We start from the raw sequence: 19,255 nt of genomic DNA, 5'->3' as shown, positions 1-19,255 counted from the left end.
GCTCCCCCACCAGCCACCACTACTACCACTACTACTACAACTACCACTACTACTTCTGCTACTTCTGCCCCCTCCCCTCCCCTCACCCCCACCACCCCCACCACCACCCCCATCATCAGTCGTGTTTTGATTGTTCGTGTCCTCCCCTTCTCCCTCCCCCCTCTCTTCCCCCACTGCTGAAAACCCCTCCCCCTCATCTCCCGAGCTCTCCTCCCCCTCCCCACTCCCGACCCCCACCGTCACCTCCTCCCCTCCCGCCACCCCTACCAACACCACCTCCCAAAACCCTTTCTTCTTTCCTCGCCCCTCCCCCCCCACCCGCCTCCCTGGCGTGGCGGGTGCGCTTCCTCTCCCCACCCAGAATTTTCTTCTACCTGTCCTCTTCCCCACCGCCCCTCCCCAGCCTCCCCCTGAGCCCCCACCCCCTATCGTGGTGCCTCTTACCGCCTCCCCCTCCGCTCCTGTTATCTGTCTGAGGCAAAACACCCCCTCTCCATCTCCCCCTGCTACCCCTTCCGTCCCCCCGCCCCCCCACAAGGGCCACCTGCACCCCCAGGACTCCATAGACTCCCTGGATGACGCCGGGGAGGAGGGGGAGTCCGTCTCCCGCCGCCCCTTCCCCCCTGCTAACCCCTTCCTGTGGGGGGCACCAGCGGCGGGGGTCCACTCTGTCGGTGGGCGCGACCCCCTCCCCGCCGCCCATCCCTCGTCTCATTGCTGAGTGTCACGCCCTCTATCGCCGCCCGCCGGTTCTCCTTCAACATCGGTGGTTCCAATAACCGGGTAGGCCTAAGCTGCCCGAACCCAAAAAACCCACAAAAATCCCCCACACAATGTTAAAATCGGGTCGCGTGGAGATGAGCCAGCCCGGGTGTTGTGGTGGCGCCATGGCGGGTCTGGCTGGGAGGTCTGCGCGCGCCGCCACTCTCCCCCTAGCGGTAGTGTCAGGCGTCAGGAAGATACCCGTAAATCAATCCCGTTTTTTAAGCGTTTACATTCACTATTTTTCTCCCTTTTTATACCAATCAAAGGAGAAAAACATAAGCTTTCGAGTGGTGGTTTAAATATTGATGCATGACGATTAGTTAAAAAGTTACAGCGAGTTAAAAAAAATTCTTTACACGTCCATTAACATATTCGAGAGTGATTCATGGGAGTTAACAAGGGACACTAGCGCTTGGGACGAGAGTGGCTTGAGTGAGCGGACCTTGCCTAGTCAGATCAAGTTAGGTTACCACTCAACCTAACCTAACCTGACTGGCCCAAAATCAATAACTGGTCTGGATATTTTTCACGTGACCCACAAAAAGTCTAACCGCCTCCACCTATCCGGCTCGACTAACACTGTTTGATCTCCACCTCCTCCACACGCCCCCCACACCTCCATCCCCCGCACCGCACCTGCCACGCCTCCGTAGGTCTCTTGGTTACCTGTGTGACGCGAACACCTTACCTGGGGACTAGCTATTAGATAGTTAATAGTATACTAGCTAGCATGAAATTGGCGCACGTTTTTTGCCTTCATCCCTTTAGAAGTAGAAGCGAGTTTGACTATTACCTACTACTATTATTATTACTATTACTATTACTACTAGCTACTCTTATAGTGTTATTACTATTATCATTATTGTTATTTTTTCGTATTTTCTTATCGTACGGTTTATTATTGTTGCCTTTTTTTATGAATTCTTACGCACGTGTACCATAGAAAATGTTTTGGTATATATATTTTTTGATCGTTTAGTCTCTCTCTCTCTCTCTCTCTCTCTCCTCTCTCTCTCTCTCTCTCTCTCTCCTCTCTCTCTCTCTCTCTCTCTCTCTCTCTCTCTCTCATAGCTCTGAGTGACGTAGTCTTAGCACAAGGTAGCGCAGTTTTGAAATGTCTGCTGCTGTGCCGTAGATTCTTATATGACTGCTGTTATTATTATTGTTATTATTACTCTTATTATTCGTGTCTTACCTGTACATTTTTCAAGGTGTGAGGAGGGATTGCAGGTGGAGTACAGGTGGCTCCTCCCAGCCCCGCCCTGCCACGTCTTGCTTCTCAGTCACGTGGAAGTTTTGTAATAGACGAACTGTGATATATATATTAAATAGATTAATATACCAGTTGTAATGTGTAGTTTGATAAATAATCGGTTTTAATTGATTTCGTCCTTAAAGTACTTCAAATTCAGTTCTAGATAATGTTTTATTGATTTAGTGTATTTCACTTCAAAGCTGCGTGGCAGGGCTGCGCAGGCGCCGGCCTCAACCCACTCATCCCGTTTTCTTTCACCACGCCATGCAGGAGAGACTTGTTTTTTTCCTCTCATGTTTTTCTCTCTCTTTTTCAGGAGAGACTCTTTCCTCATTCATGTTTGTTTTGTCTTTTTTTCTCTCTCGTCTGAGTTTTGTCTGAATTTTTATGACGTCTTTGAGTGAAAATATGACCGTTTTTGGACACATTTTTGAAACTTTTTTTTTTCTTTTTTTTTGTCCATATTTTTTGTACTTGGATTCTTGTTTTGTCCAATTATTGTTTCAGAAGCAGAGCAATTGTTGTACGTTTTCTTTTGCTGCTGGTGAAGAAAATTAAGACAAAAGATGTAGATCAGGATTCAAATAAAATAATGATAATAATAATAATAATGATGATAATAATAATAATAATAATAATAATAATAATAATAATAATAATAATAGTAATAATAATAATCAGTGCTAATTATGTACCTGTGGATTAATTAACTATCTGAGGAGGAAGGAGGGACAGGTAAGGGAAGGTGAGAGGTGTTTGTTGAGGGATGGAGGAAAGTGTGGAGGAAGGAAGTGGGGGAATAAAGAAGAGAAAAAGAGGAAAAGGGAATGATGAGAAGATGAAAATTGATTGCAAAGGAAAGAAAGAAGAAGAAGAAAGAAGAATTTTTCCAATATCGTTTTCTTTTATTTTTACTTTCATTTATTTATTTATTATTTTTGTTGTCTTTAATTATTTCGTCTATAATTTGGTGTTTTCTCATTATTATTATTATTATTATTATTATTATTATTATTATTATTATTATTATTACTATTATTATTATTACTATTACATATTTTACTTTATCCTCATCTATCTGAAAAAAAACAATGAAAAAAAAGAAAGAATAATTAAAGGAACATTCTTATACTTAATTAATTCTGCTGTGTCTCTCGCCTGTTGGTTGGTTCTTTTTTGACTCCAGCGATTGTTCATTGGTGTTCTTATTGCACTTGTCATGTTCTTCTCCTGTTCTCTGCGTGTGTTATTCCCTTGTTATTCTCATTATTAAGTGTTGTGTTCTGTTCTGTCCTCTCTTTCTCTCTTTCTTATTCTTTCTATCTTTAGTTTCCTTTGTTTTCTTCCTTGTATTTTCTTTTCTCTCCCTCTCTCTTCGTAATATCTTCCTCTCCACTATTTATTTCTATCTCCATTTTCTTTTTTTTTCCTTCATTATCCCTATCCTCTTTTTTTTTCTGTACAGGACTTTCTTTCCCTTTCTTCTTTTTTTTTCGTATCTTTTTCACTTAAATTCCCATCCTATATTTCCCTCGATTTCACCCCGATCTATTCCACTTATTTCTCATCACTTTTCTTTCCCATGTACAGCTCCTTCACACACCTGTACAAAAAGGTAAACTGGCACACCTGCTCATTCCCATCTCACCTTATTTTTCCTTCATTTCTGTCACATATACGTGGGAGGTCTTTATTTTATGTATCTGTCTCGTTTTCTATCTTATTTCCTCTCATTTCTCTCCCTGCGCACCTGTTTTAACCTCTCCTCACTCAGACAGTTTCAGTTTACCTTATTTTTTCCTTCATTTTTATCTATCTTTATCCTAATCTCTCTCCACACCTGCACGGGAAACTTTTTTTTTCCCTCAAACACTTCAGTCTTTCCTTACTTTCCTTCTCTTTCTAATACACAAACCCTTCATTTACCTCTGTTCCATTTCCATCATGTTTCCCTTCATTTCTTTCCCATATACCATCCCAACCACACTTTCCTTCTCTTCCTTTTAAAACACAAACCCTCCATTCATCTCTTTTATTTCCATCATGTTTCTCTTTATTTCTTCCATTTCCATCATGTTTCTCTTCACTTCTCTCCCATACACAGCCAACCACACCTTCCTTCTCTTCTTTTCATTACACAAACCCTCCATGCATCTCTGTCTTCCATTTCCACCTTATTTCCCTTCATTTCTCTCCCGTATACCAGCCTACCGCACCTGCAGGAGAACCCAAACTAACAAACCTCTCCTTCCCTTCCTCTCCCCGGCACAGTCCGATCAGATGGTCTCGCTGAGCTTCAGGACACTCGAGTCTTACATCAACGAGGACAACTTGGTCGGCCTGCAGACCTTCCTGGCGACGAGATCTGTGGTAATAGATGATAAGGACGAGAATGGCGCCACGGCTCTCCACCTCGCGGCCAGCAGGGGCAAGCCAGAGCTATGCAACGAACTTATCATTCACGGCGCAGATGTTAATGCTGAGGACAATGTGAGTACTGGTTTGTGTGTAGGGTGAGAGGGAGGCGGGAATTAAGGTAAGGTAGGTATTTTGATGGGGAAGGGGTTTTTGTGTGAAAATACAAGGGTGAACAAAGAAAGGTTACTGGAATTAGAAGATTAGGTAAGATAGCTTGATTTTGCTGTCGAATTCAAAAGGTTACAGGTACCTCGCCAAAATTTTCCCGCCACGTGGAGGAGGAGGAGGATAGTGAGGATAATATTAGGGTCATTATCTAGAGTCCTTTCCCTTTCTTATTATTCGTCCTTTTTCTTCCAGACTTTCACAGATCATTTATTGTAAGACGTTAATATGAAATGGGGAGAGTTGCCAGTTTTACTCATTGGTGCCATGCTCAAAAATACGAGATGTTACAGGCGCCGTCTCAACAGCACATTTTCTGTCAACTTTTTTCCCTCAACTCTGAAAATCAACAGTTTCTTGAGTGCGCCCTGTCACCCACGCGTACTGTAGCAATGGTAGTCGTGGTGGTGGTCATATGATTCTCCGCAAGACCATTTTGACCACCCACCTATAAGGAATGTAACCTTTAGTGGGATGGTCAGGGGACGAGGATCCAAACTGTGTCTCCAGGTCCCTCATCGCCTCCTTAGGGTACACAACCTTTGCTATATCCCCCACATCCGCAGCTGTTCGTTCTTGTCACCTCCTTGCGTTCTCAGGATGTTCTTCCTTCCTCGTGTTCGAATGTGAAGGAAAGAGATGCGTAGGTTACTAGAAATTAAAAGTAGGAATGCAAAGCTTGTTAGAGATGAACGGAAAGAATTCAAAGTTTATTAGCAATGTAAAGAAAATCTAAAGTTTGTTATAAATGAAAGGAAAGAATCGAAGATGTATTATATATTGAAAGAAATTACTTAAAGTCTGTTAGAAGTGAAAGGGAAGAATTTGAAAGCCATTAAAAGTGAAAAGCCTTCAAAAGATATAAGACATGAAAGGAAGGAATTGCAAACTTTTTGAAAATGGAAAAGATAAATAAATAAAATGTAAAGTTAATTGAAAACCTAATATAAATTGATGCAGTAAAAAAAAAATCTAGAGCCATTTAGAAGTGAAAGGGAGATCAGAATCTACTAAAAGTGAAGAAGATTCCGAAAACAAATTAGAAGTGAAAGGAGGGAATCGAACACCGCATATAAATTAAAGGAAAGAATCCATAAGCATTCATCAAGTAAAAAGAAGAGTCCTAAAACCTTACTGAAAATTTAAAGAAAGAATGCAATCAAATATATTCTTCGTCACTTTAAAAAAATAAATAAATAAATACGCACACTTAATATATTTCACTTACATAATTTGATAAGTATTTCACTGTTTTTCTCTCTATCGTGGAATGACATTTACTAAACACTTTTTACATGCACACCCTTTGGCCTTGGCGAGTCGGGGAAAAGGATCGGATTGGAAAAAAAGGGAAGTATTCGAACCTTTTTACTTAACACCTTCATCCTGTGTCTCACCTTGCACGATAAGAAATAGAGAGAAGGAAAACGGAAAGGAGTGTACTGCCAAGAAAAGGAAGTGAAGTATCCAAAATTTAGACCCGTATATTATCTTTGCACGAAAAAATAAGTAAAAGAAAGAAAGAAAGTAAAGAAATGTACTCTCCATTTAACCTTGACTAAGAAAAAAAGAAGAAAAGATAAGTATCCAAAATTTTAATCTCGTATCTCACCTTTGCACGAAAATAACAAAATAAATGGATAAAGTAAAGGAAAAAAATTAAAAGAATGTTTGCTCCATTTATCCCAAAATAAGAGAAAAAAAAACATTTACCCCCCGTATTTCACCATTGCACGAAAAATAAATGGATAAGACAAAAAAAGAAAAAAAGAAAAGACAGAAGAATGTACACTATTTATCCCTAACAAACAAGAAGAAGAAGAAAAAAAAAATTCCTTTCCCTTATATAACATCCTACAACCCTCACCTTTTGAAGTAATAATAAAAAGGGACAATGTACCTTCCCCTATATCCTGCCTTTACCTGCCAATTAGCAGCCACGGGGCACAGGTAACCTCCAGGCCTGCTCCACGGCACAGCTGTTGCCCACCAGTCCAAAGGTTAGGAGTTCGATCTGTTTTGCGGGTTTTGTTGGTGGAAGAAGCAGCTCTCTCTCTCTCTCTCTCTCTCTCTCTCTCTCTCTCTCTCTCTCTCTCTCTCTCTCTCATGGTGTTAGTTCGTTGTTTAGTTGACTTAGTAGTTTGTTAATTAGTTAGGTAGTTAGGTGATGGTTGAGTTAGTTGGATAATTAGTTAGGTAGTTATTTGTTTTGTTTGTTGGATATTTATTTATTTATTTATTTTTTTTATTTGTTAGTTATTTTTTTCCCTACTTATGTACCTCATGTTTATTTGTTTATTTATTTACTTCCTTATTTATTTTTTCCACGTGACAGAACCAGTGAACAAACTTATGAACTTATTTATTTATTCTATTAGTTTATTAATTTTTTCTTTCTCTCGCTTGCAGGACCAATGGACAGCTGTCATCGTGGCGGCGCGCGCGGGTCACATGGACACAGTTGCCACGCTGGTGGACCACGGCGCCAACATCCACCAGAAGGATATGGTGAGGCCCTCCACCTGTTGTTTGGGCATTCCACTTGTCACTCTTATCATTCCATGCATCATTCGTGTTTTTTTTTCTTTTCCTTTTTCTTTCTTCTAGTTGAGTGTTATTTTACGTTTTCTTTCATGGTGCTTGTTATTTTGTTTTTGTTATTTTGTTTGTCATTCTATTTGTCATTCCACTTGTTGTTCCATTAGTCATTCTGGTCATTCCACTTGTCATTCCACCTGGCATTCCTCTCATCATTCCACCTGTCATTATACTCATCATTCCACTTGTCATTATACTCATCATTCCTCCTGTCATTCCTCTCATCATTCCACCTGTCATTCCACTTAGCATTCCAGTTATTCCACATGTCATTCCATCTGTCAATCTAGCTTTTTTTCCATGTTTCTTTCCACTTGTCATATCAACCATACCACCTTTGAATTCATTTGTCAAGTCAGCTACCTTTCATTCCACCTGACATATCATTCATTCCACTTTTCATTGTATATGCCATTCTACCAGTCATTCTTCACATCAGTCAGGTCATTCCATCTTTCATTCCATCTATCATTCCACCTGTCATTCTTTTTATGTGACTGTTCATTCCACCAGTCACTCCATCTTTCATTCTACCTGTTGTTCCACTTGTCATTCCAGTCATTCCATCTGTCATTCCACTTATCATTCCACCTGTTGTTCCACTTCTCAGTCTGGTCATTCCATCCATCATTCCACTACTCATTCCACTCATTCCACATGTTATTCAAGGTAGTCATTCCATTTGGCACTCCAGTTATCACTCCACCAGCCACACCACACACTACCACACCCTTACACACACCACAACACACCTATCATACCACCACACCCTGATCACCTTTATCTGTAACACCACCCCTAACTGTGACCTCTCCTGACCTAGGGTGGCTGGACGGCCTTGATGTGGGCATGCTACAAGGGTCACAGTGAGCTGGCACGCTACCTGCTGACCCGAGGCGCTGACCCGAGCACGCAGGGTCAGCACCACATGACAGCGCTGGTGTGGGCGGCTGGGAGAGGTCACACAGAGATCGTTCACTACCTGCTTGACCACGGAGCGAAGGCAAATGTAGGAGACAAGTTTGGCACCACACCTCTCATCTGGGCGTGTCGCAAGGGCTACTATGCCATCGCTGAGGACCTGCTGAGGCACGGCGCCAGTGTGGACGCCTCGGGCATGGTAAGTGCTGAGGGAGAGAGGGAGATTAATTATTAGGAGTAGGGAGACTGAATATTGGAAGGAGAGAGGATGAATATTGGTGGTTGTGTTAAATTTCATGGTTGTATTTCAGTGTTCTGTTCTGAAGTGATGGTAAGAAATGGTAACGAGAGAAGGAAAAGAAATTACGTACTTCTCCTTCTTTTGTTCTTGCTTCTTCCTTTCATTTGTTTCCTTTCCATGCCTGTCTTTTAAAAATAATTGTACTATTTCATTTTTTTTTTATCTTTCCCCTCTCCTATTACTGCTTCTTTCTTTCATCTGTTTTTTTATGACCTTCTTCCTCTTTTATAATCTTCCATATCATGCCTCTTTTGTCTATTTTCCATTCATTCCTCTGCCTTCTTTACTCATTACTTTCTTATATTTTCCTTGTCTTTTAATCTCTTCCTTTTTTTTCATTATCCTCCTCCTTCCTCCCTATCTTTTACTTCATTTCTCTGCCAAGCTATGCAATCACATCACTAGATCTCTTGTACCCTCACCTTTACCTGTCCACTCCTCACCCTCAGTACTCCTGGACACCCTTGCTGGTGGCAACGCGAGGCAACTATGTGGACTTGGTGAATCTGTTACTGGAGCACCGTCCAAACCTCAACGCGATGGACAAGGATGGCGGCACGGCTCTCACCATCGCCTGCAAGGAAGGGTACACAGAGATTGCCACAGCGCTCCTCAACAGTGGTGCTTATGTCAACATGCAGGTGTGTATGTGGTGTCTGCAGGTGTGTGTGAAGAGATGAGGGTGATAGAAAAGAGTTCAGGGTAGGGGGAAGGTTTAAGGAGGTATCAGGATTAGGATAAGTCAATGTTTATTTATTTCACTGCTGCTGCACCCATTTTTAGATATGTTAGCAGCCAGACAATGGAGAATATACTGTTTTAATCCTTTTCTTTCTCATGGTTCCTGAAGAGAATCTACCTAACCTAAGCTAACTTAACCTAGCCTAATGTATATTGCAGTCGACATGCAGGTGTGTAGGTGTGGTGTTAGTGGATGTGGAGGGAGTTAAGGTGATGGGTTAAGGATATGGGAGGGTATAAGGAGATATGGGATAAAGATGACTGTTTAAATTGAAGGTTTATAAATGTTTTGAAGGAAGACGTGGTTGATGGGTATAACAGAAGGAGGAACAAGACAGAGTAAAGTGGACGTGGGTGATGCTCTGTGGCAGACCTTAACACAGCAACCTACAGAAGAAGTAGAAGACAACCTCAATTCTTAGTTAGGAAAAGAAGAACAAAACTTAGATCACCACAAGTTATGAATGCAAAGTTAGGAAGTAGAAGAAAACAAACTGCATTCTTATCTAGTAAAAAGAACAAGAGTAAGATCATCACACGTCACTGCAGCAAAGGTATCCAAGCCTCACCTCTCTCTCTCTCTCAGGACCGCAATGGAGACACAAACCTGATATACGCGGCGCGGGGTGGCCATCGTGCTGTGGTGGAGGCCCTGCTTAAGAAGTACGCCGATGTGGACAGCGTGGGCAAGGACAGGAAGACAGCACTATACTGGGCAGTGGAGAAGGGGCATACCTCTGTGGTGAAGGTGCGTGTGTATGTGTGTGTGTGTGTGTGTGTGCATATGTAAACTAATATTTCTGTATCTACCGTATTTGATGGCTCATAAGACGCACGGGCTCATAAGACGCACCCAGTTCTGGCATGTATTGAAATAGAAAAAAACAAAAATTAACAGATTTAGGCTATCGATATGAAGTCAAGGAATTCAAGCGACATTTGAAGACTCTCACGTGCATTTAGATCACTATTAGATACCAATACTCAGCATTTAAAAGTTTAATTTATGCTAGCAGCTTACTTGTTCTTTTTGGGGTTTTGTTGAGGCTGTGATGGCCGTGACATCACAGCCTGGCGTCCCAAAGGTGTGGTATACAGGTAGTGTTTCAGACTAGATACAGTGGAGCTGGTTGGATTTCTGGAGTCAAATCTTGGTAAGGTTGCGGGCCTTGAAAGCCAGAACGTAATGGTTCGGTTGAGGGTATTGAAAGACAAGATTGTACCAATCCTGCTGACGTGTAAACACAATCTTCTTATTGGTATTTTAGTTGGGGCCATGCAGACTGTGATGTCACAGCCTCTAGTGCCCAAAAGGTGTGGTAAGCAGGGGAGTTTCAGTCTTAATGCGGTTCAGCTGAATGTAAACATTAACTGCACCTAGCTCTTGGCGGCACCATTAACTGAGGGACTACAGTGATAATAAAATTTTTTCATACTTTATTTTTTAGCATCTTTCACATGTAATTCTTATGCAGTATTTTAGTACATTTTCAAAGCCAAAGGATGTGTAAAAGCATAAGCTATTACATGAATATTATGCAGATCATCCCCTCAAGCCAGCCTATCCCATGACACTCAATTCCTTTATAGAAGAAATATTCGTTCTCAAGGTGTATTAGTCTATTTTCATAAAAGAAAAGTTTCTCTAGCTTCAATCCTTTTCATATGTATGCAAAGCAAGAATGTTAAAAAGATAGGTTCAATTTTAATTGTATGAAAGTGTGGCTATTGTCTTACCTCAATCAGTAACGGCGTCACACTCGGTGTCACCGAGTACGTCACGTCGGAGCGCAACCGACCGCGTTTGTTTTGAAAAAACGTGGTGCACCATCTCCACCTTGCCAGAACCTTCTCCACAAATCCAACCAGCTCCATCACATCTAGTCTAATATTATAATTGGATACCTCACCTTTGGGGCATCAAAGGCTGTGACATCACAACCTACACTGCCCCAACAAAACTCCAAGAAGAAGTGGTGCATGGTTAAACAAATTCTTCCTGACTGGTCAAAGTCTATGTGGATTACCAGTAAGTATGATATACTACACATTGGTACCTTGAAAGAAAGAGCATTTTGTGGCGTACTACCAATCATGACTTTATTTAGTTGTGCAAAGACATCTGTGGTTTGAATTTAGAGCCTCTGTTGCCGTAGACTTGTAACCTATTACTGCCTCAAAGTTGGACCTTTGCCTCATTGGACGCAGGCTAATTTACTGACCCTTTTTCTGAGAAAAAAGTAGCGTCTTATGAGCCATCAAATACGGTATATTTATTCAGTCTTTCCTTCATTACAACCTAGATTCTGTTACTCATTCATTCAGTAATTTATCTACTTCTTTCTTCTGCTTCTGTACTTATTTTATCACCCATTCCTTCCTTCATATGCTTCCTCTCTTATAGCATCACCATTTGTTTCTTCTCATGCCTCCCCACTCATTCTAACACCCTCGTTCCTTCTCATCCTTCTGTACTCATTCTATCACCCCTTCCTTCCTTCTCTTTCCTCACTCATTCAGTTAGGGAGCTTTGAAAGGAGATTTGTGGATGAGGATGATAGGTGGAAATAAGTAGATATGTATGTTTCTTGCAGGGACTGCGACATTGAGACCTGATGGCTTCTTGCAGCTTCTTATTTTTTATTTACTTATTTTTTTTATGTTCATCACCCATTCTTTCCTTCTCACACCTCACTCCTTCCTTCACTGTTCCTTATTCTTATGCTCTTATGTTCATTACCACTTCTTTCATGCTTCTTCAAGTTTTCTCACACTTTCTTCTGCTGTTGCAGATTCTTATGTTCTTATTTTCCTCTCACACTTCATTCATCACATCTGTTCCTCTTCACACCTTCTCACTCATCCCATCATCCCTTCTCTTCCACCTCACACCTTTTTACTCACCCCCATCATCCCTTCTCTTCATCTTCACATCTTCTCACTCACTCCATCACTCCTTCTCTTCATCTTCTTACCTCACTCATCCCATCACTCCTTCTCTTCCTCCTCATACCTTTTTACTCACCCCATCACCCCTTCTCTTCCTCGTCACATCTCACTCACTCCATCACCCCTTCTCTTCATTTTCACACCTTCTCACTCATCCCATTGTCCCTTCTCTTCCTCCTCACTCCTCACTGAACCCATCACCCCCATCACCCCTACAGATCTTGCTGAGTGCCAACCCCAACCTGGAACACACCACCAAGGACGGGGACACCTGCCTGCTGCGTGCTGTGAGGAACAAGAACGCAGAGGTGGTGCAGCTCCTTATAGACAAGAAGAGCAAGGTGAACGTGGCTGACAAGAAAGGCGACACAGCACTCCACATAGCCATGAGGGGACGCTCCAAGGTGGGTGTGTGTTGTGTGGTGGTGACTGGTGTGAGTTGTGAAATGTGTGGTATGTTTGGTGGAGTAAATGGTGTGACTAATGTGTGTGTTGTGGTGGTGTGTGAGTAGAATGATTGGTGTGTTGGGTGGTCTGTCAGTGGAATGATTGGTGTGACTGGTGGAATGACTGGGAGGTCTGGTGGAATGAGTGGCATGCTTAGTGGTATGACATGGGGAATGACTGTTATATTTGATTGAATGATGGGTGCAGTAACTAGCATACCTGGTGGAATGACTGAAATGACTTGTAGAATGGCAGGTGGAATGAAAAGTGGAATGATGGGAGGATTAACTGACTGAATAATTAGTATATACTATATGTGGATGATAGAGAAAGAGAGAAACAGACAAACAAACATAGACCACCAAAACATCCTTCTTCACTCAACTTCACTCCACTTCTCCACCTTCTCCGCCTGACAGAGAATAGTGGAGATCCTGTTGAGGAACCCCAAGAACAGCCAGCTCCTGTACCGCCCCAACCGTTCCCTGGAGACGCCCTACAACATTGACCTCTCCAACCAGAAGACCATCCTCGGACAGATCTTTGGAGCCCGTAAGTTTGGCCTCCTTTATTTCTGTTTGTTGTATTCTCTTCCTCGTCCTGATGCTCTTTCATTCTTTCTGTACTTATTTTTTTTCTTGCTTCTTCTTTTCTTTTCTTTCAATCATTTCTTTTCTCTTTTCTTTCTTTTTTTGTTGATTTTTTCCACCTCTTCATCCCTTTTTTGTTCTCCTGTTCTCATTGTTTTGTTTGTTTTCCAGATTAAGTTAATGATATGTTCATCAGATTATTTTTCTTTCATGTTTCTCCATTTTTTATTTGTATTTTTTTTATTTCTTATTTCTTCCACCCATCGAATTTCATCTCTATCACACCAAGAACCACAAAACTATAACTTAATCCAACATTACCTAACTAACAAAAAAAAACATCAAATTTCACCTCAGCAATAACCTTGAAAACTAACCTTATTTGACCTCACATGACCTAATCCCTTATTTCCTTACATTCCTTCATTTCTTTTATATCCCAGCCTTGTCCTTTTCACTTTTTACATCCACTTACAACTTAAACACACAAAAAAGCACAAAAAACTCCACTTACCTACACCAATAACCAAAACCAACCTCATTTGATCTTACCACTTCCTCTCTCTCCACCTCAGGTCGCCTCAACACCAATGAGGACAATGAGAACATGCTTGGGTATGACCTGTACTCCTCCTCGCTGGCAGACATCCTCAGTGAGCCCTCCCTATCCATGCCCATCTCAGTCGGCCTCTATGCCAAGTGGGGGTCCGGGAAGTCATTCCTTATACGTAAACTGAAAGGTGAGGTCCTGGTGGTGGCGGTGGTGGTGGTGGTGGTTGTGTTGTTGTTTTAAGGCTTTTTACATCACAGAATTATCATATGAGTAAATACTTAAGTGAATAAATTAAATGGTGTCTGAAAGGTTATAGGTGTTGAAGGAAGAATTTGTCTAATGGTGAATGGGTTAAAAGAGGATAATATGTGTTGTTTGTTTGTTTTTGATGATGTTTAGTGTTTTTATTTATTTATTTTATTTATTTTTTCATGGGAATGTTTGTTGTTGCTTTATTTGTTTTTGTTTTTGAAGATAGTTGTGGTTCTGTTGAGTGATGTGTTTTACGTGTTTGTTTATTTTTCTTTTGGTGGGTACTGAACATTACCTAAGGGCTGTAGCTTTAAAATATAACCTTTCTTAGTTGAACATTCTAAAATTCCAGTTCATATGTGTTGCTATTGTTGTTGGGATTAAATTTTTCTTTTTATACAAATAGATCTAATGAAAATTCTCTCTCTCTCTCTCTCTCTCTCTCTCTCTCCCTCTCTCTCTCTCTCTCTCTCTCTCTCTCTCTCTCTCTCTCTCTCTCTCTCTCTCTCTCTCTCTCTCTCTCTCTCTCTCTCTCTCTCTTATTTCTTACCTGTTTCCTGTATGGCTTATGCTGGAGGAAGTGGAGGGTGGGGAGAGAGCCTTCTGCTTTGCTATCTTTTTCTTCTACTATCACTTTTGTAGTCCTAGGTCAGGTTACCTCATGAGGGCTACACGGTCAGTTGTGGCTTGTGTATTTGTGTAACTCTGTATAACTCTGTGTAACTCTCTCTCTCTCTCTCCCCTACAGAGGAGATGGGGAGCTTCGCCAAGCAGTGGGTGGAGCCGCTGTTTCAGATCTCCCCTCTGGCAGTGCTGGTGGTGGTACACATAGCGCTGCTGATGGGCCTCATCACTGCCGTGCCCTCCTTCAACCTCATTGTGGGGTTGGCAGTGGGCGGCAGCATCTTCATTCTCCTCACCTTCTTCCTCTTCATCATTAGTCACAGCTCCAGAAGGTGTGTGTTTATCTGTCTGTTTGTATCCTCTTCATCATTAAATTTTGTTCTTATCTCTGTGTATTTATCTTTTTATTTTATTTATTTATTTGTATTTTTTTGCATCTTCATCCTCCTTGCCATCTTTCTCTTTTATCATTAGTCATTGCTTGAGTAAGTGTGTGTTTACCCATTTGCGTTTACTGGTTTGTGTTTGTCTTACATCAACTCACTTCACCTCACCTTTCTTTCATCACTGGAATCATACAAATACCCTTGAAAACCTCATTAACTTCCACTATAATTATTTAAGCATCACTAGAATCTATATCCATGGAAACCTCAGTAAACTTCACTAAAAACAATTAAGAAGACAAGGTGATGCTGGTAAGACACTAAAAAAGACACTTTATTGATTGATATATATATATCAATTATTCTTCTTCTTTTCATGATTGAACATTCTGTAATCTTAGAGGAAAATTCTTAATATTTTTTTTACAGCAGACCTGAATTAAAAGAAAAAACCTTCAATCACAAAATTTTTATCATATTATAGGGATATGTTCCTTACTTAAAGAAGAGCCATTGTATGTACATGGAAATATTCTTTGGGAGTTCATAGGAGTGGTGTGTAGATAATCATGTTTTACTTTTGAAATAAATAAATTTTTGAGAACATGTTTTTTTCTCCCCGTCACAGATACGACTGGAATCTTTGGTACCGCTGGAGTGTGGGGCTGGAACGGCAGATGTCGGCCTTCAAGTTGGTACTCCAGGTTATATTTTGCTCTCCACCTGGGGCGCAGCGGAAGGAGTGGAAGGATGGAGTGCAGGCGCGGCCACTGAAGTGAGTGCTGACTGCTGAGTGCTGATGTTGATGCTGTGTGGTGCTTGTGTTCTTGGCAATCTTCAGTTCTTTTTTTTTACGTTCTGTTGCAAATATTGTCTTTTTATTCATTTTTTCAATAAGTATTGTGTTGCTTTGTTTCTGGCTGTTTCAATATTCATTTTCTTTTCTTTATTCATTTTCTTTTCTTTTAATTTAAGTTTACCTATTTTTTTTCTTTTTATGTTGCTTCATCACCCTTCACCACTCTTCACCACCTCCTCCTGCATCACCACACACTCCCATCACAAAAAAAATAAACTTCTCTAACTCTCTCTCTCTCTCTCTCTCTCTCTCTCTCTCTCTCTCTCTCTCTCTCTCTCTCTCTCTCTCTCTCTCTCTCTCTCTCTCTCTCTCTCTCTCTCTCTCTCTCTCTCTCTCTCTCTCTCTCTCTCTCTCTCTCTCTCTCGCCTCACCTCCATCTGCTCCAGCCCTTACCTTTGTACTTATACTTGTTTTTGTAATGTAAATGTAAATTATGTAAACGTTAAATCACTCTCACTCATTCATCCTCCCCCAGGTTTATCTTTGCTGAAGGGGCCAAGCCGAGCAGTACAGCAGCGGGGGAGAACTCAGTGGTGCAGATGCTGGGCTCTCTCTTCGACATGGTAGAGAGAGAGTATGGGATGTTTGCCACCAGATTCTACCGTGCATTTAGACCCAAAGCGCGTGAGTATTTGTGTGTGTGTGTGTGTGTGTTTGTGTGTGTGTGCGTGTGTTTTTGTAGGATTGTTTTTAAGCTTGTTATGTCTTATTTTGTATTCATTTCTATGTTTTTTTTTTTTTTTTTATCTTTAGTCACCTATTTATTTTTTCGTTCCTACACTAACAACCATTAATTTTTCACTTATACTTCCTCATCTCTCTCTCTCTATCTCTTTCTGTCTCTTCCACACTCCAACAATCATTTATCTCTTATTTATTATGTATTTCTCTCTCTCTCTCTCTCTCTCTCTCTCTCTCTCTCTCTCTCTCTCTCTCTCTCTCTCTCTCTCTCTCTCTCTCTCTCTCTCTCTCTCTCTCTCTCTCTCTCTCTCTCTCTCTCTCTCTCTCTCTCTCTCTCTCTCTCTCTCTCTCTCTCTCTCTCTCTCTCTCTCTCTCTCTCTCTCTCTCTCTCTCTCTCTCTCTCTCTCTCTCTCTCTCTCTCTCTCTCTATATCAACAATTATTCATCTTTCACTTACAATTCCTCATCCCCATTCTATCTCTCTCTCTGATCAACATTCATTCACCTTTTCTTTATTACCCATCTCTTCTCATCCCCTCCTCTCTCTCTCTCTCTCTCTCTCTCTCTCTCTCTCTCTCTCTCTCTCTCTCTCTCTCTCTCTCTCTCTCTCTCTCTCTCTCTCTCTCTCTCTCTCTCTCTCTCTCTCTCTCTCTCTCTCTCTCTCTCTCTCTCTCTCTCTCTCTCTCTCTCTCTCTCGCACCTACAGAAGGCACCTCCTCACCCTGGAAGTACCGACGTCTCTGTGGCATTCCTTACGTGGTCATCTTCTTCGTGACCTTGGCCTGCCTGGTGGTGGTGGGTGTCATTGGTGGCCTCTACGGCTTTCACCCTGAGACGCCCCTGGAGGATGGCGAGACTGGGGCCACAGAGACCATGCTGGAGGGAGATGACATGGAGGAAGAGGACGAGGTGGCAAGTGGAGAGTCGAGTGAGGAGAGCGAATACCATGACAAGTGAGTGTGTGTGTGTAATTATAGATGGAGAGAGAAATGTTGATACCTAATAATGAAGAAGGAGGAGGAGGAGGATGTGGAAGCTGTAGAGAGGAATGTTGTTAATAATAATGAAGGAAGAAAAGGAGGAGGATGTTAATGTATAGAGAAATGTTGGTAATAATAAAGGAGAAGGAGGAGGAGGAGGAAAAAGAGGAGAATATAGATGAAGAGAGAAATGCATGTATTATGATGATGAAAAGAGGAGCAAGATAAAGATTATGCAGAAAAATGCTGGTAGTTCTGATGATGGAAAGGAGAAAGAGTAAAAGAAGGAGAAGAGGAAGGATGAGAAGTATGTTAAATGAAAATTGGAGAGAAAAGTGAGAAAAATGGAAAAGAAACAAAATGACATGTAAGAAGAAAGATAGCAGATGAAGTAAACAAGATAGAAAAAAACACAACACAACCTAAAACTTTCTTAAAAAAAATAAAACTGACAGCATGAAATAAAATAAGATAAGAAAAATTGGAAGAAACACAACAGCACAACCAAAAACTAAAGAAAAAAAGTGAAGTTAAAACCAGATGAGAAAAAAAACTGAACCTGGAACTAAAAAAAAACACAAACAAAACTAACAAAACATGAACTAAAACAAGATTAAAACCAAAAAATAAAGAAAAAAAGACCCAAAACCCAAACTAAATCTTTCCTTCACTCCTTCGCTCCTTCACCCCCTCATAGCCAGCCAGCCGTAACACACTGACTCACACCCAACTCTCATTCTCTCCCTCACAGGCAGCCGTACCACACACCCATCATTCCCATCACCCCTATCATCCCTGTCACCCCTCATTCTCTCCCTCCCAGACGGCCGTACCATGGTCACCTCATGAATCCTTTACTGATAACGCTTGGGGTGCTAGTAGCAGTGGTGGTGGTGGCCAACCTGCACACCCTCGTCAGAATGGTGGGATCCCTTGTCTTCTCCCATCGTCGGCATCTTCTGCGCTCCGTTGCCAAGCTGGACACAATAAAGACAGAGGGTTACCTGCAAACGCTGAAGAATGAAGTGAATTTGATGGTGGAAATGGTGAGTCGGGTTTGTGAAGTGTGTTTTTTTGTTTTGGTCTTTAGTGTTCTGAGTGGTGGTAAAGATAGGTAAGTAAAATTAAATGGAAGTTGTACCAGATATGAAGTGATAAACCTGTAGTCTGTTTTTTGGTTGATCTTTAGTGTTCAGAGTGATGTTAGAAATAAATAAATAACTAAGATAAAATAGGAATTCCTCTAGATATAAAGTTTATGGGAAAAGTGAAGGGAAAGGAGAAAAATTATTGTTTCTTGTGGGTTAAAAGGATTAGGTATGATTTTTCTTGTAATTTTCTTTCTCCAAGTTAGATTATACGCATTTTATTTCTCTATTCAGATTATGATTGTTTTTTTCCTCTGAAGTATATCACACATCACTTCTCTCCTTCAACAAAATGACACCCATTGCTTTCTATAACGAGGCAACACACACTAATTCTTCCTTCAGCTAAACCACACACAGTACAGTCTATCTTACAAAACATTCTCACACCACTCTACCATTCTGATCTTCCATCTTGTCCATCCTCTAACAAGACTACATATTAGGTCCTTCCCCCAGCTTTACTAAACCCATTACTGTCTATCCTACAAATACATAACATTCTTTAAACTCCACTACTATTATATTCCACTTTTCTGTTCTCCTCTCTGCTCCAGTCATTACATTCTTCCCTCCAACTAAACCACACATACAACCACACACACACAGACACACACACACC

General features: G+C 41.2%; 1 protein-coding gene across 14 annotated transcripts in view; it reads left to right on the top strand.

The window, feature by feature from the left end:
- LOC135091388 (kinase D-interacting substrate of 220 kDa B-like) overlaps positions 1-19,255 on the top strand; it is a 145,369-nt gene that overhangs the window by 84,115 nt on the left and 41,999 nt on the right. For 12 of the 14 annotated variants that reach the window (XM_063988992.1, XM_063988991.1, XM_063988998.1 and 9 more), the window contains 13 exons: positions 4,292-4,510; positions 7,013-7,111; positions 8,025-8,321; positions 8,873-9,064; positions 9,751-9,912; positions 12,332-12,517; positions 12,980-13,112; positions 13,726-13,890; positions 14,704-14,911; positions 15,594-15,740; positions 16,300-16,448; positions 17,212-17,458; positions 18,237-18,531. In XM_063988992.1, coding sequence (XP_063845062.1) covers positions 4,292-4,510; positions 7,013-7,111; positions 8,025-8,321; positions 8,873-9,064; positions 9,751-9,912; positions 12,332-12,517; positions 12,980-13,112; positions 13,726-13,890; positions 14,704-14,911; positions 15,594-15,740; positions 16,300-16,448; positions 17,212-17,458; positions 18,237-18,531 — 2,499 coding nt within the window. Of the gene's footprint in view, positions 1-575; positions 784-4,291; positions 4,511-7,012; positions 7,112-8,024; positions 8,322-8,872; positions 9,065-9,750; positions 9,913-12,331; positions 12,518-12,979; positions 13,113-13,725; positions 13,891-14,703; positions 14,912-15,593; positions 15,741-16,299; positions 16,449-17,211; positions 17,459-18,236; positions 18,532-19,255 lie in introns of those variants that run through there. The other 2 variants (XM_063989003.1, XM_063988994.1) reach the window with 2 other exon arrangements.

This window comes from Scylla paramamosain, chromosome 37 (assembly GCF_035594125.1).
Source record: "Scylla paramamosain isolate STU-SP2022 chromosome 37, ASM3559412v1, whole genome shotgun sequence".
NCBI lineage: Eukaryota > Metazoa > Arthropoda > Malacostraca > Decapoda > Portunidae > Scylla > Scylla paramamosain.
Note: the sequence above shows the minus strand (reverse complement) of the source record. Positions and strands in the feature narration are given on the sequence as shown.